We start from the raw sequence: 22846 nt of genomic DNA, 5'->3' as shown, positions 1-22846 counted from the left end.
AAGATTTCACTTGAAGGTGCGTTGACATTTATAGATGCATTATATTTGGATATCTATATTTAGCTGTATAAGCAGTGGTGGCTGGGGCACATTGAGGCTGGTAGGATGGAAAGCGGGGAGCTCAACAGTAGGTGAAACCAAAGCCAATGACAAACAGTGCCACTCCCAGGCCCGTCCTAGCCATAGAGGCTAGTGGCGCGGAGAACCACAGCGCTGGGCGCTGGAGGGTGCTGGAGGGCGCTGGAAGGGCGCCAAGTGAGCGCAGGGTTCCGGCGATCTGGCCAGGACTGTGCTCCTCCGAGAACTCCGCACTGCGCCTCCTTCTCGTTTCCCCAGCGCTGGGTTTCACTCAGTCGAGCTTCGCCACCAGCGCGCGCACAGCGCCCAAGCAGCTCTTGCTGGTCCCGCGGTGCGCGCGCTGGTGGCAAAGCTTGACTGAGCAGAACCCAGCGCTGGGGAAACGAGAAGGAGGCGCAGCGCGGAGTCCTCGGAGGTGGCCTCCCGCTGCTGCTGTGGTCCGCTTGGCACTCCCGGGCCCTTGGACAGGCGCTGGGTGGGCTTAAGACGGCCCTGGCCACTCCCTGGGCCTGCTGTAAGTAAGGAGACAGGCAGGTGGTGGCTGGCTGAGGACAGACTGAGGCTGGTGGAGCAGTGCCCCATTTGCCCCTAATAAACAAACTTGCCCTACAGATAATGTAATTCTCTCTAGCATAGGGATGAGCAACCTGGGGCTCTTCAAGATGTTACTGGATTGCAACTCCCATCAGCCTCAGCCAGCACTGTCAGTGGAGAGGGGTGATGGGAGTTGTAGTCCAACAACATCTGGAAGGCCGCAGGATCCCCATCCCTGCTCTAGCAGACACTGTGCTGAACAGAGCCCTTAAAAAAAACCCCAGTAAGGTTATGGAGGTCTCCCAAAGCAGACCAGACAAGCACTTGCCTCCTTTTACTCTAGATGAATACATATAACCTGTTTGCTCTGTTCAGCCCCTGTGATCCCAAGTTTTGACATGAGCTGCTTGTTCTGATGGGCAGCAGCTCTCCAAGATTGCAAGCAAAGGTCTTTCCTGGTGCTGTTACTGCTGAGATGCTTTTAATTAGGTGCTAGGGATCGAGTCTGTCAGACAAAGCACCTGCCCAGTGCTGGGCTAGTCTCCTTCAGCCAGATGGATGTCCGTTCGCTCATCAGAAGGTCTGTCATTACCTTGGGATGGCACAAGCCAGGAGGAACCGCTCTCGAGAGGCCAGCAGGGTATCTGCCCCTTCAAAATATTTGTGTCTCAGAGTGACTCGCAGCTCTGATCCTTTAAACACCTACTTGACGCTAGCGACCCTGCACACAAGAGGCCATTACTGGGGAGAGGGGAGTCTGTTACGACAGAACTGATAAGGCCTGAGTGTTGACAGAAGCAATAACGAGGCCTGTCCACTTCTGCTCATTATCAGGTGGCGGCAGGGATTACGGTATTCTGGCATGCAAAGGGAGCGAAGGCAGCATGTGCAGATCAACACGCTCTCATTCCCTCGATTCTCTCCGTTATGAGGACCTTTGGAGAATGAGAACTGCTGCACAGTCCTGACTTGGAGAGGGGAATCCCATCATTTAACAATGCTAGCTGCATTCATCACACATGGGCAGTTTTGGTGCGGTAAACATGCTTTTCTCTGTAAGATGTTCAGTGCATTTTTGTTTTGCAGACCAATCAGCTGTACCCTGTATTCTACTGAATTTTAACAGGGAGAAATGTAAAGTACTACACTTGGGCAAAAAAATGAAAGGCACAAATACAGGATGGGAGACACCTGGCTCGAGAGCAGTACATGTGAAAAGGATCTAGGAGTCTTGGTAGACCACAAACTTGACATGAGTCAACAGTGTGATGCAGCAGCTAAAAAAACCAATGCAATTCTGGGCTGCAACAACAGGAGTATAGCATCTAGATCAAGGGAAGTAATAGTACCACTGAATTCTGCTCTGGTCAGACCTCACCTGGAGTACTGTGTCCAGTTCTGGGCACCACAGTTCAAGAAGGATACTGACAAGCTGGAACGTGTCCAGAGGAGGGCAACCGAAATGGTCAAAGGCCTGGAAACGATGCCTTATGAGGAACAGCTTAGGGAGCTGGGTATGTTTAGCCTGGAGAAGAGAAGGTTAAGGGGTGATATGATAGCCATGTTCAAATATATAAAAGGATGTCATATAGAGGAGGGAGAAAGGTTGTTTTCTGCTGCTCCAGAGAAGCGGACAAGGAGCAATGGATTCAAACTACAAGAAAGAAGATTCAACCTAAACATTAGGAAGAACTTCTTGACAGTAAGAGCTGTTCGACAGTGGAATTTGCTGCCAAGGAGTGTGGTGGAGTCCTGCTGTGGAGGTCTTTAAGCAGAGGCTTGACAGCCATCTGTCAGGACTGCTTTAATGGTGTTTACTGCTTGGCACGGGGTTGGACTGGATGGCCCTTGTGGTCTCTTCCAACTCTATGATTCTATGACCCTCTTATCCTCCAAACAGCTTGGGGTTAGGTCTGCTGTGCCCATCAAAGCCTAGGCAGAATCAGGTCCTTTTATTACCATGAATTTCTTAATTACCTTCTGAGCCACCGTCCGAAGGTGATTTACACATAAACCATAGTATTACACCTGCAGGCAACATCCATGGAAGCAATTCTGTGTCAGTTTGTATGCAGGTCTGTGTGTACGTATGTCAGGACCAATTGCAAATTTCTGGTAGCTGAAAGATAACCAAGAAAGGTTACCTTTTAGAGCTTTCCCCAACCTGGTGCCCTCCAGATGTTTTGGAGTACAACTTCCATCAGCTCCTGCTGGCACATTTTGACTGTCACCAAAGGAGGCATACTCCAAAACGTATGGAGGGCACCAGGTTGGCGAAGGCTTGTGCAGGTGTAAGATTTCAGCATAAGTAGAAACATGCTGATTCTCTTTTTCACGCTCACATTCCCTCTTCCTAATGCAATCAGGTAGATCAGTATCTGGGTTTATTTCTAAGATCAGTTATGTCTACCTGTATTTCTACTCAGGTAGGTACCCCGGTTGGTCTGACGCAGTCGAAATATATATATATAAAATAAAAAATTGTCCAGTAGCACCTTAGAGGCCAACTAAGTTTGTTCTTGGTATAAGCTCTTGTGTACGTTTTGGAGCACGCGTCCTTTGGTGGCAGTCAAAATGTGTGAAATTTTATTTTATTTTTATATATATTCCGACTGTATTTATACTGTTGGACACAAGGACTGAAGGCTGCGTGGATGAAAACCAGTCTAGCCTAAACAGCGCCCATACATTTATTGTGATAGCTGAACAACTGAAAGCCACAAAGCAGTCAACTAGATGCACCCTTGCCGCTTGCAAATTCCGGACTCGTTCCTAGCTCCATTCATGCCTCGCTCACCTCCATTCACTCCAACCCTCCCTGCCTTTCGCTTCCGTAGGCGCTCCATTCCCCGGAAATCTCGCAAGCTCCTGTTTTCTTCAGGAGGATGCTGGGAGTTGTAGTGTCGAGGAGGATTACCCCTCGTAGCTGCTCGAGGTATTGCGGGAGAGGAAAGACTACAGCTCCCAGCAGCCACCGCACAGGAAATGGGAGAGGCGCGTGGCCTGAACGGAGCATTGTAGGTAAAGTAGACCGGGAGTCTGCGGAGGAGGGGGGGGGGAAGAGGGGGTTCATTCATCTTTCATTGACATAATTTAGACAATAAAACATAGTAATGGAGGTGGGGAGGTGGTGCAGATGGGGTGAGAAAAAGACAACATTCATCCTCTTTTGTTTTTTAACTGTTTAAATTAAACATTTTTGCGTTTGCGCATGGCTTGCAAAGCTACTTGCGGATAACAAGAAAGTAATGGCTACATCACCCCAAACATCCATGATAACCTAATCCGGCAACTTTGCGACCCAACGGCAGCCAGTCCGTTGCCCTCGGGACTTTCACAAGCAAGGCATGATTTAGGCAGCTGTCTCCCCTGTTCTTTGTCTCCAGCGTCTGCTAATCTCAGGTATAGGCCTACAGTACTTCCTTTGAACACGGAGGTTCCTTAGCAGTAAAATAAAAAAATTCCTTCAGTAGCACCTTAAAGACCTTAGCAGTACAGCCTTATAGCCCCAGACTGCCGTATCCTCTGGTGTCTTTTTAATTTTGGCCACTGCGTTCTCAAATCACCCTGCAGTATCTCGCCTGAGTCTTGGAGGGTTGGCTGCTGCCAACTATTTCCTATTGTCTTTCCCTTTTATCTGTCACCATTGTGGCTTTTATTTTATTTATTATTGGCTTTCCTCCAAGGAACACCCATGGTTCTCTCCCTCTCCACTATATCCTCACAACAACCCTTTGAGGTAGGTTAGCTGCGAGGCAGTGATGGGCCCAAGCTTCCTGGTTGGCTTGGGATTCGAACTCTTGTCCGAGGTCTAACAGATACACCATGCTGACTTTTTTTTTTTATAGAATGGCATCAGCTCAAGCTCTTATACCTAAGGCTAAGGAATGGGAAGCAGAGAGCAAGTACAGGCCAGGGCAACTGGAGGGGGCTTGGGTCCCAGATGTTATGAATTTGAAAGTAGCCTTGTGAGATCAGTGGCACTTCTGTATCTTTAAGTTTGCAATCTTCAGCAGGATTAAAATGCAACCCTACCCCCCACGTTGATGGCTGATGGGGTTGGGTGGTGTGCAATTGCCTCTCCAGTTGGCAGAGAGGGCCACTGTTGGATTGTGTTTGTGTGTCTGTCTGCTGTACTGCAAGTCTGCCTCTACCCAAGTGGGCAGTAACTCCCAGCATTGTAAAGCCCTGAAGCATTGTGGGGATGGAGTGGTGGCAGGCTTTGGCCCCAAGTCCCATGGATTTCCTAAAGCTGGCATGGTGAAAATTAGGGAACAGGAATGCCCCCCCGTTCTGTCCTGGCCAGAACAAACCGTGAAGGGCTCCAAATGTGAAGGATCTGCTTGCTCCATATATCCCTGGCCTTTCATTAACTTAAAAAAATTCCTTCAGTAGCACCTTAAAGACCAACTAAGTTTATATTTTGGTATGAGCTTTCGTGTGCATGCACACTGTTAACTGTACTCTGACCTTTTCATTCTAAAGTAGCCCGACCCTTTCAGGTTCATGTGCAAGTTGGCCAACTTCTGAGTAGGAAAATGAGAACTTTGAGCTTAAAAATCAAAATTCTGTGTCAAGCTAACCAAACCCTGAAAGAGGAGAAGCTACGTATTTTCAACTAATTTCATTTAAAAAAAAAAAGCATGGCCGTTCTTGTTCTGCATAATTAACATTGCAGTTAATTTTGCATTTGCAATTTTGCCCTTGATATTCATGGGGAGGGGCATTGAATTTCTGCTTGTTCCCTTCTGCAGATCTTGATCAGCAGCTCCTCTGTCTTTTGAGATTCTTACCAAATGTTCTTAGAATCCCAGAATCGTAGGCTTGGAAGGGACCCCAAGGGTCATCTAGTCTAACCCCCTGCAATGCACGTTGAACCATGAGTACTAGAAACTTTCCTTTTAAAAAAGGAAGGTTGATTTGATCAAATATTGGCCATATACCCATGAGAGCTAGAAGTACTAAAAAAAAAGAAGAAAAAGACTTATATTCTCATGGAGCAGAGTGCTGTGCCCAATATTGTTTTCGGTTTTTTCTCACTGACAGTAGCAGTTCAACCTCAGAGTTCTGATAAGAAAGTAAATGCCTGAAAATGCTCTATATACTCCTCTCTGGTGAAAACAGACAAGGTTGGAGAAAGCGTGTCAATTTCACCCAATGCTGATTTCTTTCAACTTTCCTTTTCCTTACTTCTGGCAGAACTGCAGCTGTGAGGGTAAAGGTAAAGGTAAAGGGGCCCCTGACCATCAGGTCCAGTCGTGTCCGACTCTGGGGTTGCGGTGCTCATCTCGCTCTATAGGCCGAGGGAGCCGGCGTTTGTCCGCAGACAGCTTCCGGGTCATGTGGCCAGCATGGCAAAGCTGCTTCTGGCGAACCAGAGCAGCGCACGGAAACGCCGTTTACCTTCCCACCGGAGCGGTCCCTATTTATCTACTTGCACTTTGATGTGCTTTCGAACTGCTAGGTGGGCAGGAGCTGGGACCGAGCAACGGGAGCTCACCCCGTTTCAGGGATTCGAACCACCAACCTTCTGATCAGCAAGCCCTAGGCTCTGTGGTTTAACCCACAGCGCCACCTGGGTCCCTATGAGCTGGGAGGTTAGTGACTTATAAATGTCGGTGGTGATGCACCGTCTTTTAAAAATTTAAAATAGCGTCTTATGCACCAGAGATGGTTTTGTGTGTGTGTTTAAGGGTGGGGGTGGGGCAGGGAAAACAACAACCCCACCAGTGAAATTGTCAAAATATTTCCCCCAAAGTTATCAGTTTCACCAGAGACCAGACTGGGGGACTGGATGGTTGAAATACCATTTAAAAGCCACATTCCTTCCTGTCCATCAATCAGTTTTTAAAAATCCGATTACAAGCACACACACACACACAAACATTCCAACAGAGAGCCAGTGGGCTGGGGGTGTCGATTGTGGTCACGGATTGGTCACGGATATCGCAAATCTATACATTTTTATTATAGTATACTTTTATTAAGTCCCTGCTGCTATCCTTTTCAGTTTTAAAAACTTCACCAATGAATGGAAAATCTCAGTGGATGCTGGTGCTGCTCTTGTGAGGTCTTTCTACTTAAGTACTGTACAGAGTTGGTGTTCCTTCAGCTACATTGAACAAATACAGCTCTGGTGCTAAGTGCAAAACAGCTGCCACCGCTTTTTTTATTTATTTATTGGGCAGAGGCCCCGTGCTTTTGAGATCAGCACAGCTGGCACAAATCCAACAGGTAAAGCTTCACCTGGAATGAACAAACAAATGGAATGAACAAACAAACCCATTAGCACTTGGAGGGCATGCTGTGGATGACGACGACTTCAACTCTCATCATAAAAAGATGACCAACGTGTTCTTTCTCCCCACTTCTCCGATTTTAAGCGGTACGTCCTTCCCTTCTCATCTGGAACACGGAGAATGTGAACGTGCTCTTGTGGTGGGTACAGAAGGATCGCTGGGAAGTTTTACTGCAGAAACTTGAGACCAGGACAATCCTATTCACCTGCTGAGGAAACACAACCCCTCGAATGACCCTTTGTCGGGGGAAATGCCCTCCTGCTCCCCACTCCCTTCTCCCAAGCCCCTTGTTAAATGCTCAGGCATGCTGGGGTGCAACTGCCTGCGAATGGGATGCTGTTAATTTGTGCTCTGGGAGCACGGAGTTCTCAGGCTGTTAACATCCGGAGCTTCGTAGATTTACAGTTGGTGAGGCAATTAAATCTCTCGGCAGCCATGGCTTTTATGAGATGACGTTCCTTCTGAGGATTTGAAATACGGCTAAGGATGGGGGGGGGGGCATTTTTACACACTGCCCCTCCGAGGAAAGGGTGGGGCAAGTGGGTCTCCCTTTCCTCCCAGTTCTGTCGACAGATAATTTTGAACTTGCTCCTTTCCCCCTTGCAGCGTCCCCTCCCCCCCCCCCGAGGAACAATTCCCAGAGGAACTCTGGGAATTGTAGCTCTTGGAAGGAACAACTTTCAGCATCCTAAACTAACTACAGATGCTAGAATTCTTTGGGGGAAAACCATGAAGAGGTATGGGTAAGAGTGGCAGGTTTATGAATACCTTGGTTTATGAATTTTCGGTTTACGAACGCCGCGGACCCATCTGGAACGGATTAATCCACTTTCCATTACTTTCAATGGGAAAGTTCGCTTCAGTTTATGAACGCTTCAGTTTATGAACAGACTTCCGGAACCAATTGTGTTCATAAACCTAGGTACCACTGTACTAAGTAAAGAGGCTAGATAATGTTTCCTTTTAGTTGGGAGATGAAAAACTTGGGGAGGAAGGTTCAAATATGGCAGAGAGAGGCCCCTACATAGCACACCCCTGAGTATCTCTCAGATCCGTTCCTTTTGTTGCCTCACAAAGAAACCTCCCCAAATATGTGCCGCCCCAACTGAGTGCTTGGAGTGTTTGATTGGTCAGTGCTACCCTACCGCTGCCGTATGACTCCTTGCTAAAAACAATATAGACCAGGAACGGGGCAGGTGTGTGTCCCCAGATGTGGTCGAACTCCAGCTCCTGTCAGCTCCAGCCAGCATGGCCAATGGTCAGAGATGATGGGAATTGTAGTCCAGCAACATCTGATGAGCCATGGATGCCCCATCCCTGTTCTAGATCCTGCAAAAGCTCCAAATCTGATCCTAGATCCGGTGCAGAGTACGGCACTACGTAAAATAAAACTCTCAACTCTTGGTGTCATTTAGCTTACATACCTTTGAGTTTTGGGGGGTGCAAATGTGGAATTATTTTGGAGGCAAAGGGGCACACATAGCAGGAGCAAAGAGCCTGGCTTATGGCCCACTCACTGTTCAGACTCCTAGTATTCACCTGCCTGCGAACCCTTTGTGAGCTAATTTTCTCTCTGCTGAATTGTGGCTCTTGAGCTTTATTTTCCTCTCTCTCTCTCTCCAAGATTGCAAGTGAGCACACGTGCGGAGGTGGTTGTCTTTCTTTAATCACAGCACAGAGCATTTATAGGTTATTTACAGTAATGTTTTGTATCTTGAGTGAATGCTTTACTAATTATGGTAATAAAAAAGGCAATAAAAGGAACATTCCCCATGGAGGAATATATTTGGAGGCCTCGCCTGGTTCACTTGTAAGCAGAGCTATGATAGAAATCGCTCATCCACTCGGTGGGGTAAGAAATAAGGCTGTTAAGGAATAGGCTGAAATGGATTGAGGCGTGACATACTGAGTTTTACCATTTACGAGGCAGGCCCCGGTACTTATAAGAGACTGAGTGGTTGGAGAAGGCAGGGAAGGCAGACAGGTGGAATTCAGTCTGAGTTCTGCTTCAAGGGGTAGTTGGATAGGATGGTCAACCAATTTCAGCTTGCCACTCCATGACCCCCCCCCCCCTCCAAGTGCTTTAAACACCTGTATGGTGGGCAGAAATTCAACTGGTGATACTATTTCCTACCATGGAGATGCAACAATTGGGGAAAGTGGTATCTGTTGCATTTCGCCCTGTTGTATGCAGATGTTAAACCATTCTTCCAGAAAAAGTTAGCAAACCTTTACCTACTTAAGGTGGTTTAAATGACAAAGTTTCTCACTTTCAACTGTATGAACAAACTGAAATTCATTCACATCATAGCAAAACCTCAGAGAAGTTGCTGTTATGAAATTTCTGAAGCAAAGGATATGATTTAACTTAATGCGGAACAAAGAACTACCAGCCATTGTTACAAGGCAAGACCATATTTAATAGTTTCTGTGTTTTCACATCGGGAAATAGTTTTATTTAGTAAGCTTGTATACTGCTTTTTTATTTTCAAAAAGGCACATTTTCCCAAAGTGGTTTGTTTATAAGCCACAGATCAGGCATAATAAAATACAATTTAACCCCTTGCAACATGAAAAAAGCCTCGAAAGCGTTCTTTTAAAAGACTACTAAAAGTCAAGTGCTCCAGCACTAATTGAATATGATGTAAAAAATTCCCGTTACAGCAAAATGCTGGAGCCAAAATAGCTTTCGAAAAATCAAACCATCATGTTTCCCTGTTGGTTTCAACAGAGCACTGCAGTGGGTGATAAGAAACAGTTTCATGACATGCTGCCACATTGCTGAAGCCAAGCGTTGGGAGTGTGCTTCTAGGGGTGTCCCCTGGCTTCTCAAGAAAAGACTCAGCCAGGTAAGTAGTGCAGGAACGGAATTTATTTTATTACACGTGTGTGCAAATGCTGCAGCTACCCCTATTTACCTGGATACTCCCTGCATTCTAATACCTGTCAGGAACATAGAAAGCTGCCCTTATACAAGGTCAGACTATTTGCCCATTATTATACTCTGCCTCTAGCAATAGTTCCTAGGCAGAGAGGCTTTCGCACAGTGTGCTACCCGAGAGCCTTTTTAAAAACAGAGATGCCCAGCATTGAACATGGGAAGCTTTGCCTGCAAAGCAAATACTCTTCCTCTGAACTCTTCTCCTCCTGAACTATGGCCTCTTGCCTGTTCCAGGGAACCAGGCAGAAGGCCTTCTCAGTAGTGGCACCCTCCCTGTGGAGCGCCCTCCCATCAGGTGTCAAGGAAATAAACAACTATCTGACTTTTAGAAGATATCTGAAGTCAGACCTGTTTAGGGGAGTTTTTAGTGTTTGATTTTTATCGTGTTTTTAATATTCTGTTGGGAGCTGCCCAGAGTGGCTGGGGAAACACAGCCAGATGGGCAGGGTGTAAATAATAATAATAATAGTTATAATTCCTACCCAAACTTGCTTCGTTTTCTAGTGCAGGAATGCCCTGTTAATTTATACAGTGGTGCCTTGCTAGACGAATTTAATTCGTTCCACGGGTCTTTTCTTATAACGAAAAATTCGTCTAGCGAATCCCATAGGAATGCATTGAATTTTGTTTGAATTTTTTTTGCCCATAGGAACGCATTAATTGAATTTCAATGCATTCCCATGGGAAACCGCGATTCGCTAGACGAATTTTTCATAAAATGAATTCGTCTAGCGAGGCAACCTCAGCTCGAAAAATCCTTTCATTAAGCGGAAATTTCGTTAAGCAGGGCATTTGTTAAGCGAGGCACCACTGTAGTTACTAGTGTTGTCATGTACAGATTCCTGCTCTCTTATCCAAGGTCTCTAGAAGTTTCATATGGGCAATGGATGGGCAATGGAATGAATGCATCCACTGGCTAGCGCTCATAGCCAAAAACGCACAGGCATGAGTTGTTAAGGTATCACTCAGGGTACAGCCTGCCATTTCGCTTGTCAAAGCTGCCAAGGTCTTTATGAAGAACTTTATGCCCATGTGGGAACCTAATGTGGGTATCTGTATCATAGCTGTATAGCCCATATCCCATGCATAGCTGCCAAGTACCCCGTTTTCCCTGGGAAACCCCCCGTTTTTACTTACCTTTTCCCGGTGGTCCCCCGTATCACTTCGTCTCCAGTTTTTCTCCGTTATTTCCCATTTTTCTCCGTTATTTTTTTTTGCCCTTCTATGGGCACAAAAAATGGCCGCCGGCGGCTTCAAAAGTCGCATCTACGCATGTCCGGAAGTGCATAACGCGACTTCCGTTGTCGGCGGCAGCCATTTTTGGTGCCCATAGATGGGGAGAGCGACACCGGAAGTTGCGTCAACACACTTCCTGACATGCGTAGAAGTGACTTTTGAAGCCGGCGGCGGCTATTTTGGGTGCCCATAGAAGGGCAAAGCGACACCGGAGTTTACGTCGACGCAACTTCCGGTGTCACACGGCTGCCGGTCCCGGATTCTGCAGTCCGGGACTTGGAAGGTAAGATCCCATGACTCAGCCACCCATTTTCTGGCCCAGGAATCATAGAACCGTAGAGTTGAAAGAAACCCTGAGGGTCATCTAGTCTACCCCCCTGCAATGAAGGAATCTCAGCTAAAGCATCCATGGCAGATGGCCACCCAACCTTTGCTTTTCTCATTTACCAGGCAGAGCTCTGATGAATTCCTCAGTGGCTCCCATGAGCTTTTTCGAGGGCGACGGCTTGGCTGAGCAGTTTCTCCGCATAGAGCGAGAGCAGACCCTCCGCCTGAGTGAGCTCAACTTCCTCGAGCCCATCGAGTACGTTTACAACCCCTTGGATTATGCCTGGGAGCCCCACCAAGACTACGTGCGTCGATACTGTCGGTTCCGCAAGGAGGTGCTGTTTCTTGGTATGAACCCAGGGCCTTTTGGAATGGCCCAAACTGGGGTAAGAAGGCAAGCTGAGGTGGGGGAGAGTAAATTGAGCTTGACAGGATTGGAACTTAATCTGCACTAGGGCTTCACCTTGTAAGCTCTTAATTTAAGGCTGCGGGGCTCAGCCCTAGGCCACTTGTAGTAATAATAGGGAAGCGAGGGCCTTTGAACATGTTCAGAGTGCTGTTTTTATTACTCGGAGCAGTTGCAACAAGACTCCAGACATCAGGAATTAGTGGGGATATTTGGATGAGACTTCAAGGCCTAGTATGTGGATCAGCTTTAACAAATAACTCGGGCCCGTATCTCTTGCTCCCCACCAAGTCAAGAGACTAGCCAAGTTTTCTGAGGCAGAAAACCCTCATTTTGCCCTCCCTGGCACTGAAAGTACAGTGATAATAATTTACAACTTGCATGGTGCCCAAAATCTGTTGCCTGTGGTGAACGCCTAACGTTGCCTAAGGGTAGGGCCGGCCCTGAGTGCTCTGCCGTATACACAAGGCCCATACATTTTACAAATGGAATAACTCCCACCCCTGACAGTAATATCAAGGTTTTTCTGCAGCTGACTTGGGGCTGAGCTGCAGGCCAATCCTATGGACATCTAACCGAGAAGCCAGCCCCATTGAGTTCAGGAGGAGTCTCAGGTAAGAGTGTATGAAATCCGAGCCTTATATGCTGCCTGTGCCGACGTGCCCATATGAGCCGTCCCAGACATCCTTGCAGTGGGGTCAGTAGCGAAGGCAGGACAAACCATTGGAGGCAGCTGCCTGTTTTGTTCCTGGCCTTTGCTGCCCCATTTGCAGAACACAGTTCTCTGTGCAATGGGTTGGAACTGCTCATATATCCACAAGCAAAACGATCCATTCACCACGTTTCTGGGCAACTCTTTCAGAATAAGCACATTTTTTAAAGATTCCAGCCATTTCCAAATGGTACGGCAGGGATCCGCTGGTGTGGCTTGCAAGGCCTGCTAGAGTGCCAGAAGAAGGAATATAATGGAAATAAAAAACCCAAAAAAAAACTCATAGGAACCACTTCCAGCCATTCCTCCTCCCAACTGGCTTTCTCTGACAGCAGGTGATTTTGCTAACCAATCAGGAGAGATGGAATTACCTGACCCGAATGGAGATCACCCCCTGCAGATTCACAGGAGTTACTGCTTCTGATCTGCCTTCCCAGAGCAGCTTACCAGTGGCAAAATCACAGGACTGTGGAAGCTCCATAAAGTAAGCATTCTAAAAGGGGTGTGTGTGTTTTTAAGAATGAAATGCGGCTCTGGTTTTAACTAACGAAAAACAGGTTAATGTATATGACAGCAGTGTCCCACACCGAATGTACGGTAACTGACCTGTAGAAAGGACTCTATGAATTGAAAACAGATGTTGTACGTACCCTTGCTATCTATGAAAATCCTTTAATAAAAACAATTTTTTAAAACAACAACAACAGGTTGCATCCAGTGCTAGTCCTACTCAGAATAGACCCATTGAAATTAATAGACATGACTTACTGAGGTTCATTAATTTTAATGGGTCTACTCAGAGTAGGGGGGACCCAGGTGGCGCTGTGGTTAAACCACTGAGCCTAGGGCTTGCTGATCAGAAGGTCGGCAGTTAGAATCCCTGTGACGGGGCGAGCTCCCGTTGCTTGGTCCCAGCTCCTGCCAACCTAGCAGTTCTAAAGCACGTCAAAATGCAAGTAGATAAATAGGAACCGCTACAGTGGGAAGGTAAACGGCGTTTCCATGTGCTGCTCTGGTTTGCCAGAAGCGGCTTTGTCATGCTGGCCACATGACCTGGAAGCTATACGCCGGCTCCCTTGGCCAATAATGCAAGATGAGTGCGCAAGCCCAGAGTCGGTCACAACTGGACTTAATGGTCAGGGGCCCCATTACCTTTACCTTTTACTCAGAGTAGGACTAGCACTGGAGTGAAACCCAGTGCATTTTACGTGCTGCAGATTTTGGGAAACGTATGGCTGCGAGTCCAGCAATGGCAGTGTAAGCACCTGGTGTGCTAAGGATTGTTGTTGTTGTTGCAAACCACAGCAGCTCGATATAGGTATAACATAAAATCACAGCGGCTCTCTATCTTGTTTCGATGGTGCGGCCTCCAGTGCCTGCCTGTGAAAAGGAACTCAGTGGGAGCTAGATGATGGTGGGTGTTAATAAAATGACCGCAGATGAGAGCATGGCTTCCTGGCTAGCTCTTGTGTGCAAACGAACTGCACGATTCCAGCGGAGATGCCTCTCCGCTGAAGAACTCTTCCTTGTTATTTCTCTAGTTTCCTGCACATGGCTTGGGCCTCATGGGTGGAACTGGGCTGTCCTGACTTGTCCCGTTGTAGCTGAGTCAACACCCAGACAAATAGCTTCGCATCTGCTTTGATGCTGAGCCAGGAAAGGAGAGGAGGAGGGAAATTGATAGGGTGGCAAAGTGCTTGCTGCGATATTGCGAAGACCTAGCTTAAACAAGCATGGGTGGGTAGGTGTAAACTGACTGACCCCCCCCCCCCCCGCGCCCCTGCGATGCTAGAAGCAGTTAGCTCTATGATGTGGAGGATGTAGACACAACTCTGCTAAAGGGTGACAGGTTGTGTGTGGGGGGGGGGTGGAGCTGTTCAGAGTTTTCTTTCACTTAAGCTATGATAACACAGGAATTAGTCTGGAGATCACAGACTAAAACAACTGCTTCTGTTTCCTGCGGTCTGGTTTAATAGTCATTCCTCCTTCTTCTGAGGAATCCTAGGAATTATAACTTCTGCACCTTGAGACAAAGGAAACTGCCTTTTGCCAAGTCAGACCATTATTCCATCTAGCTCAGAAGTTCCCAAACTTATTTGGCATACCGCCCCCTTTTCAAGGGGGGGGGAGAAGCACTCAGTGCCCCCCTGGAAATCTACCTTCTTTAAGCGAACAAACAAAAAGATGCAGTGACAAATTTGCGTTCTTTTATGTATCCATATTTCTACATACCTACATCCTACAGCATAGTAAAGAAAGATCTTCTTGTAAATTAAGACACCTTGAAGCTTGGAATTATAAAATTATTTATAGCTCAGTTGGTTAGAGCATGGTGCTGATAATGCCAAGGTTGCAAGTTCGATCCCCATACGGGATAGTTGCATATTCCTGTCTTGCAGGGGGTTGGACTAGATCATAGCTGCCAAGTCTCCTGTTTCCCCCGGGAAAGCCCCGTTTTTCCAGCTGTCCCCAGCCGAAAAAACAGATTTTTTTGTTTCCCCCCCCGGTTTATTCTGGCGCGGCGGCCATTTTGGAACTGGGCGGAGCATGCTCAGAAGTGACTTTTGATGCTGCTCTGCCCAGTTCCAAAATGGCTGCAGTGCGACTTCTGGTGCAGCAGCCATTTTGGAACTGGGCACAGCAGCATCAAAAGTCGCTTCTGAGCATGCTCCGCCCAGTTCCAAAATGGCCGCCGCGCTACTTCCGGTATGCTACCTTCAGTCCGGTCCCTTATTTTTCAGAGAGGGACTTGGCAGGTATGGACTAGATGGTCCTTAGGGTCCCTTCCAACTCTACAACTCTATGATTTCTATGAAAACCTATAGGCGGACCAGAGTGAAGCCTGCCGGCTCAGTCCGATCCACCACAGGGGTGGGGCCAGTGCCGCAGCCCGCCTGCCATTGGCCAAATAGGCAGGCAAGCTGTGATCCACTTCCCAGGCCTGGGTGAAGCTGAAAAGGGTCCACTCAAGCCTGGGAAAACCCCTTGCCTGCAGCTTGAGCGCAGGATCCAGGAGAGGCGTTGTTGCCATCCTGCAACGGCTCGACCTGGCGGTAAGCAGCATTGCACAACAGATGAAACATGTCCTGAAAGACCTACATTGGCTCCCAGTACGTTTCCGAGCAAAATTCAAAGTGTTGGTGCTGACATTTAAAGCCCTAAACGGCCTCAGCCCAGTACAGTGGTGCCTCGCTAGATGAATTTGATTCGTTCCACGGGTCTTTTCTTATAACGAAAAATTCGTCTAGCGAATCCCATAGGAATGCATTGAATTTTTTTGGATTTTTTTTTTTGCCCATAGGAACACATTAATTGAATTTCAATGCATTCCTATGGGAAACAGCGATTTGCTAGACGAATTTTTCATAAAACGAATTTGTCTAGCGAGGCAACCTCCGCTTGAAAAATCCTTTCGTTAAGCGGAAATTTCGTTAAGCAGGGCATTCGTTAAGCGAGGCACCACTGTATACCTGAAGGAGCGTCTCCACCCCCATCATTCAACCCAGACACTGAGGTTCAGCTCCTAGGGCCTTCTGGCTGTTCCCTCACTGTGTGAAGTGAAGCTGCAGGGAACTACGCAGAGGGCCTTCTCGGTAGTGGCACCCTTCCTGTGGAATGCCCTCCCATCAGATGTCAAGGAAATAAACAACTACCTCGGGTTACAGACGCTTCAGGTTACAGACTCCGCTAACCCAGAAATAGTACCTCAGGTTAAGAACTTTGCTTCAGGATGAGAACAGAAATCGCGTGGCGGCGGCGTGGCGGGAGTGGGAGACCCCATTAGCTAATGTGGTTCCTCAGGTTAAGAACAGTTTCAGGTTAAGAACGGACCCCCAGAACGAATTAAGTTCTTAACACGAGGTACCACTGTATCTGACTTTTAGAAGACATCTGAAGGCAGCCCTGTTTAGGGAAGTTTTAATGCTTGATGTTTTATTACTTTTTTATTCTGTTGGGAGCAGCCCAGAGTGGCTGGAGAAACCCAGCCAGATGGGCAGGGTATCAATAATAATAATAATAATAATAATAATAATAATAATAATAATAATAATAATGGTTTTTCAGAATTTTATTTCTTCTTTCTTTATGCTTCCACCACCCCATTATTTTTAATCAGCTCCTCCCAATTGCACCCAAGAGGCTACTACTTGCACCCAAGGCTACTACCTGCCCCCAGGATAATTCAAAACGCCCCCCCGGGGGGTAATATCACCCACTTTGGAAACAGTGATCTAGCTACATATTATCTACACTGACTGGCAGAGTCACTCCAGGATGTTCGGAGAGGAGTTTTTCCTAGTTCTACCTAGAGAGGCTGGGAAATTCTACGTGCTCTTTGAAAACTGAATTAAATCCCAAAGTCTTAGCATTCCAGTGGAAAACCCAATCCATTTTGTGGCCTGTGTGGGCATTTAAATTTTATGGAGATCAGTGTCTGATAATGATAGATGGATTAGCCTCTCATCACGAAGGCTTATCCCCCTCCCCGAAGAAAAGATAGATCCTTTTCAGAGCAGCAGCTGGGCTGAGCTGGAAAACAGAAGGAGAGGTCTGTATTTGGCTGGTCGGCCCCAGAAGCTCCTGCCTCCCACCCAAGAAAAACTTTAATAAAAACAATTTAAAAGAGAAGAAGCCCCTGTCTCTGTTGTCCACAAAACTGTTGTTTGCAATGAAGGCTTTTGAAGCAAAAGACTTCGCTGCACAGCCAGGTCCTCTGTAAGCTCATCTCACAATCCTATATATGTTTACAACACAGAAGTAAGACTCATGGGGTCAATTAAGTTTCACTCAGAGTAGTCTTGTTGAAACTAATGAAGTTAGGTCCATTGATTTCAGTGTGTCTGCTCTGAGCAAAATTGAGTTTGATACCACCCAAGGTATAAGACTGGAGCCTTAGCCCAGTTTTTCCCAACTTTGGGTCTCCAGCTGGTTTTGGACTACAATTCCTATCATCTTTGACCACTGGTCTTGCTAGCTAGGGATGATGGGAGTTGAAGTCCAAAAACAGCTAGAGACCCAAGGTTGGGAAAAACTGCTTAGATGAATAATGATTCCCAAAACACCATGTCTCAGGAGACATCCATTTTTATTCATCTACCCTTGACTTTCCTACTTATTCTTCTTATTTATACCAGGCATAGGCAAACTCGGCCCTCCAGATGTTTTGGGACTACAACTCCCATCATCCCTAGCTAACAGGACCAGTGGTCAGGGATGATGAGAGTTGTAGTCCCAAAACATCAGGAGGGTCGAGTTTGCCTATGCCTGATTTGTACAGTGGTACCTCGGTTTAAGAGCAGCCCTGTTTACGAACAATTTGGTTTACGAACTCCGCAAAACTGGAAGTAGTGTCCCAGTTTGCGAACTTTACCTCGGTCTAAGAATGGAAGCCGAACGGTGGAAGGGCACTGGCGGCAGGAGGCCTCAATAGGGAAAGCGTGCCTCGGTTTAAGAACGGTTTCGGTTTAAGAAAACCGAGGTACCACTGTATATGGCTTTTCTTCCAAAATGAATCATACGGTGGCACAAGAACATAAAAGAGTCCTTCCAGAGGAGGCCAGAGGCCTATTTACTCCAGCATCTTCTTCTCACAGCAGCATACCTGCCAAGTTCCTGTTGGAGAAATAAGGGACCAGACCGGAAGTAGCAGACTGGAATTAGCGCTGCCGCCATTTTGGAACTGGGCGGAGCATGCTCAGAAGCGACTTTTGATGCTGCTTTGCCCAGTTCCAAAATGGCCGCCGTGCCAGAAGTCACACTGCAGCCATTTTGGAACTGGGCAGAGCTGCATCAAAAGTCGCTTCTGAGCATGCTCCACCCAGTTCCAAAATGGCTGCCGCCCCAGAATAAACCGGGGGGAAACAAAAAAAATCCGTTTTTCAGCTGGGAACAGCTGGAAAAATGGGGGTTTCCCGGGGAATACGGGAGACTTGGCAGCTATGCTCAGAAGCCAATCTGATGCCTATGGGAATCCCGCTAGCAGGACCTGAATGCAACAGCTCCCCCAATTGTGATTTCCAGCAACTGTTATTCAGAAGCTTACTGCCTCTGGTATATGTAGTCTTCACAGGCACTAATTAGACCTAGAAGTGCATAGTTTCAGCGGGGTTGCTGCATCATGTGTCTTTAGATCATCTAGCCTGTCACTCTCTTCTCAGTTGATCTTGAGCAGCTATGCAAAGAAATAATTGTGGTACCCCTATGGAGTAATCTGGATTCTCTCTGTGGTGAAGATCCCTAGTGGAGGTTTGGCCATGAAGCTCTCTTCTTCTTTGCCTCTGAACAGCTGTCAGGGACCATGCTGAGGAGGGCTGCACTGAGGAGGAATGGTGGGAACCTCGCCCTCCCCCTGCTCCTGCTCCTAAATCTTCCCAGGAGCAGGAGGACAGTATAGATTTGGAACAGTGGTTTGCAGAGGGGCATAGTTCAGAAGGCAGAAGCTGGGAAATACTGGGTGGGGAACAGCTAGGAGAAGAAACACTAGAAGAGAGAGGGCTATCAGTTTCACAGTCTCTGGACAGCATTCCTCCACTCAGCCCAAGGTCAAGAATTGCTCAGAAAGTGTCAGAACAGAAAGCACAGAGGGTACAAGATCAGATTATAAGATGTAGGAGTGATGTAGATTAATAGGGACGGAAGGGAGTGTGATCCTTAATTGGGAGCACCGCCCTTTCTAGGAGATGTGTTCTTTGTTCACTCGCTGTGATTCTTAAAGTTTCTAACTGGTAAGACATGCCTTTCTTTGATCTTTTTATCTACTGCCATGGGGGGGAGGAAGTTGATTCCCCGAAGCCTGACATCAGCCTAGTCTTGGGGCTACTTGCTAGGGACTTTTTGTTTTAACTTGTTTACTTTCCTCCTCTCTGAAATAGATTGGTTTGTGGTGCCTTTTCTGACAAATTGGAAGTCCCACAGAAATCCCAAAGCAAATGCAGATCTGTCAAATCCTATGGGGTCAGACTCTTTCCCATTGGATCCTGGTTCCCGTGTGATGGTTCTTGCTCCCTTGCAGGTGCCCTTTGGAGAGGTGAAGCTGGTCCGAGACTGGCTCCAGGTCCACGGGCAGGTGTCCAAGCCACCAAGGGAGCACCCCAAGAGACCTATCCGGGGCCTGGAATGCCCCCAGACGGAGGTGAGTGGGGCCCGCTTCTGGGGCTTCTTCCGCTCCTTGTGCGCCAGGCCCGAGGTGTTCTTCCGCCACTGTTTCGTCCACAACCACTGCCCGCTTCTCTTTCTTAGTCACAGCGGACGCAACTTGACTCCGGCCGACCTGCCGGCCGCCAAGCGTGAACAGCTCCTGCAGGTCTGCGATGACGCTCTATGCGAAGCTGTCAAGCTCTTGGGCGTCAACATGGTGATTGGCGTGGGGCGTTTTGCTGAGCAGCGTGCCCGCAAGGCCCTGTCGGCCGCTGGGATCCCAGTGCGAGTCGAGGGGGTGATGCACCCATCACCTCGCAACCCCCAGGCCAACAAGGGCTGGGATGCCATCATCCGAGCAAAACTGGAGGAACTCGGTGTGCTGGCTCTCCTTGTGGAATGATTGCTTGCGAAACCTCAGTTGCCTTTGGGTGTCTTGGCCTCACATGCCAATCACATTGGATGTGCCAATGACTCTGGACTCATTTTTCATAGACCAGCCCAGGCTTGGGCTATGAAAGCTACTATTCTATCGTTGGGTTGACACTACCATTTTGTAACACTACTCCTTTTTTTGTGCTCCTGAGATATAATTCACTTCTACAGGTTCTTCTGGAGCCCCCCCCCCCGTTGGGCCTTTCCTGAAATTTGGGTTTCAATTTCATCTCCGTGTATTGGTGCTAAACCTCATCTGGGGTGATACCTGGCAGATCCTGTAGCAGCAGCTGCCACTCTGCTAGACGCTTCTGCCTCTTGCTGGCTTCTCCATGATCAAACTTACGTTAGACATTGTAGCGTTTTGGTCCATGGTGTTCAGTCTGGCTTTTTGCCAAACCTCCGTTCTTTGGGGTGGGCATGTTAACATATTAAGGTGTCTTAATAACCATTGGCTTAACTAGCCACCGTGATGCCCTCCAGATGCTTTGTACTACAATTCCCAGCATCCCTGACCATTGGCCACGCTGAGTGCGACTGATGGGAGTCAGACTCCAACAACACCTTACAGGCTCCTACATTGGCTACTCCTGATCTAGCCCATTGGTCAAAACCTGATCTAAGGTGGGTCCCAACACCTGCACTACCTCCATACACACACATTCTAAAAATATCTATAGTACAGACTAGTATAATGAAGAGGTCCTCAAACACATGTTTGCGTTAAAGGTGGGTCCCGTGTTGGAAAAGGCTGCGGGCAACTGGTCAAGCCACCTTTTGCTTACTCTGTGTAGTTCTCTTAAGTTCAAGACCTGCCACTTGAGTGGAGATGGAGGAGGATGTTAGAATATTGGGGTGATTTATGCTAACAGAGGATTGCGTGCAAAATCTTCCGTATGGCAGACGTGCTGTGTCACTGAGCTACAGCCCTTGGAGTTCAGGTAAATCAAGCAGGTGGCAATCAAAGTGGCCGTCTGGTCTAGGCACTTCTAGTGTGCACGCCCAGAAGAAGTCACGGGGCCTGCTCATGGGCAGAGCGTATGGAAACGCCGCCCACTCTCCTCTCTCTGCCGGAGCTGCCGGGCCAGAGAGGGTGACCCAGGGATGGAGGTGCCATGGCCGGCAGACTCTCTCTGCTGGGGCGGAGCTGCACGTGGCGTAGCTGAGGAGAGGGGCGGCAGACTCTCCACGCCACTCCCGGGTCCAGCAGCTCCCTCGCACGCATGAGAGCCTGTTGTGGGGGTGCCTAGTCACACCCCCTCCAGAAAATGCACTTGGGGGGACGGCACCCCCAGCCTTCCTCACACTGCACCCCTAGATCTGTGACCATGCCACTGGGGCACAGCGTGTTTTGGTCCTTGGGGGTATATGTGCAAAATATTTGCCATGAATTCACACCAGGGTAAGAAGCGACTGGCCCCTAGGATGGATGTTGCCCATGGGGCCTCTTCTCTTTTAGTGTTAAATGAGAACAACTGTAGGTCTGCACAAAGAAGCTTCATATGCTTGTAAGTCATTTCTGGTCCATCTGATTTAATCAGGGGTTTTTAATTTTTAAAATGGGCATTAATTTCAGCTTATTCCTTTTGGTTCCCTCCCCACCTCTGTTAGGTTTTCATAACCAAACACAAAAGTGGGAATTTTTGCTTCCTGTTAATATTCAATGCTAGCAGATATTTTGAACTAGGTTGAAACCACTTTGGCTTCCCTTTGAGGAGTAAGAATTGCCGGCAACTCACAGCCGCAAGGGACAGCTCTCCCTTAAAACCAGTTGTCTGGATCTTCTGCTTAATACTGCTTAATACTGATTGTTCACGTCTTTTGAATCCACATTGCTTCTGGTGTGTGATAAGAGAATATTCTGCACTCCATAACCTTCTCCGATGGAAAGAGAAAATATCAAAGTTGGCGTTGCCTTTGAACACTGAGCGTTTATGTTTTTGTTGATAAAATTGTAAGTTACCACACTCTCTAGGAAAGGTATGCTCGTCCTTTAGCAAACTTAAGAATATGCCAGAGGGTTGGCAGTAGGCAAAATTTATCAAATGTAACTTGAATTTTGGAGGTAAATTCCAGAGTTTAGCAGTGTAATGTGTGAAAATGTACTGTCTTTTGTCTGTCTTGAATCTTCCATCATTAAGCTTCACTGAATGTCCATGAGTTCCAGCCTAATGAGAGAAGCAGGAAATGTTTTCTCTATCAACTTCTTGCACATCATTTATGTCTTGTGCATATATTTCATGTCCCCCCACCCCCACCTCTCCTTTTTTCTGAACTAAAGAGCCCTTTTCTGATAAGGGAGTTGTTCCACCTCTTTGATCATTTTAGTTCACCGTTTCTGAACCTGCAATATCCTTTTTGAGCTGAGGCGACCAGAACTGTTCATAGTATTCCAAGTGTGATTGCACCATAGATTTGCAAAAACAGTACTATGATTCTGGCAATTACATTTTCAGTCTCTTTCCTAAGGATACCTAATGTTGAATTTGCCTTTTTCATAGCTGCCATTCACTGCGTTGGCATTTTCATCAAGCTTTTCACCATGACCAAATATATCTCTCCTGGTCAGACCTCATAAGAGGTATATGTGAAGTTGCAAAAAATATATATATTAAAAAATTCCTTTTTCCTTTATTTAAAATTTAATAATATTATGTTACAGTAATACCTCGGGTTACGAACGCGATCCGTTCCGGATCGCAGTTCGGAACCCGAATAGTTCGGAACCCGAACGCGATGGG

General features: G+C 47.3%; 1 protein-coding gene across 2 annotated transcripts; it reads left to right on the top strand.

Annotated features, from left to right (window-relative positions):
* The first annotated feature begins 3587 nt into the window (after positions 1–3587).
* SMUG1 (single-strand-selective monofunctional uracil-DNA glycosylase 1) lies at positions 3588–21328 on the top strand. Of its 2 annotated transcripts, XM_035100113.2 has the most exons (4): positions 3588–3633; positions 9643–9760; positions 11539–11801; positions 19546–21328. In XM_035100113.2, the coding sequence occupies exons 3-4, from the start codon at positions 11550–11552 to the stop codon at positions 20071–20073; spliced, it is 780 nt and encodes a 259-aa protein (XP_034956004.2). In that variant the 5' UTR covers positions 3588–3633; positions 9643–9760; positions 11539–11549; the 3' UTR covers positions 20074–21328. The 2 variants fall into 2 exon arrangements, with proteins under 2 accessions (XP_034956004.2, XP_034956014.2); XM_035100123.2 differs by lacking the exon at positions 3588–3633 and having other exon boundaries at positions 6128–9760.
* Positions 21329–22846: the final 1518 nt, after the last annotated feature.

This window comes from Zootoca vivipara, chromosome 2 (genome assembly GCF_963506605.1).
Source record: "Zootoca vivipara chromosome 2, rZooViv1.1, whole genome shotgun sequence".
In the NCBI taxonomy this organism is placed as follows: Eukaryota; Metazoa; Chordata; class Lepidosauria; order Squamata; family Lacertidae; genus Zootoca; species Zootoca vivipara.
Note: the sequence above shows the minus strand (reverse complement) of the source record. Positions and strands in the feature narration are given on the sequence as shown.

Bases quoted from the DNA above. Each gene is read 5' to 3' on its own strand.
- SMUG1 (XM_035100113.2), top strand. From the start codon at position 11,550: ATGAATTCCTCAGTGGCTCCCATGAGCTTTTTCGAGGGCGACGGCTTG. The intron at 11,802-19,545 runs GTAAGAAGGCAA...GCTCCCTTGCAG, and splicing joins TTGGAATGGCCCAAACTGGG to GTGCCCTTTGGAGAGGTGAA.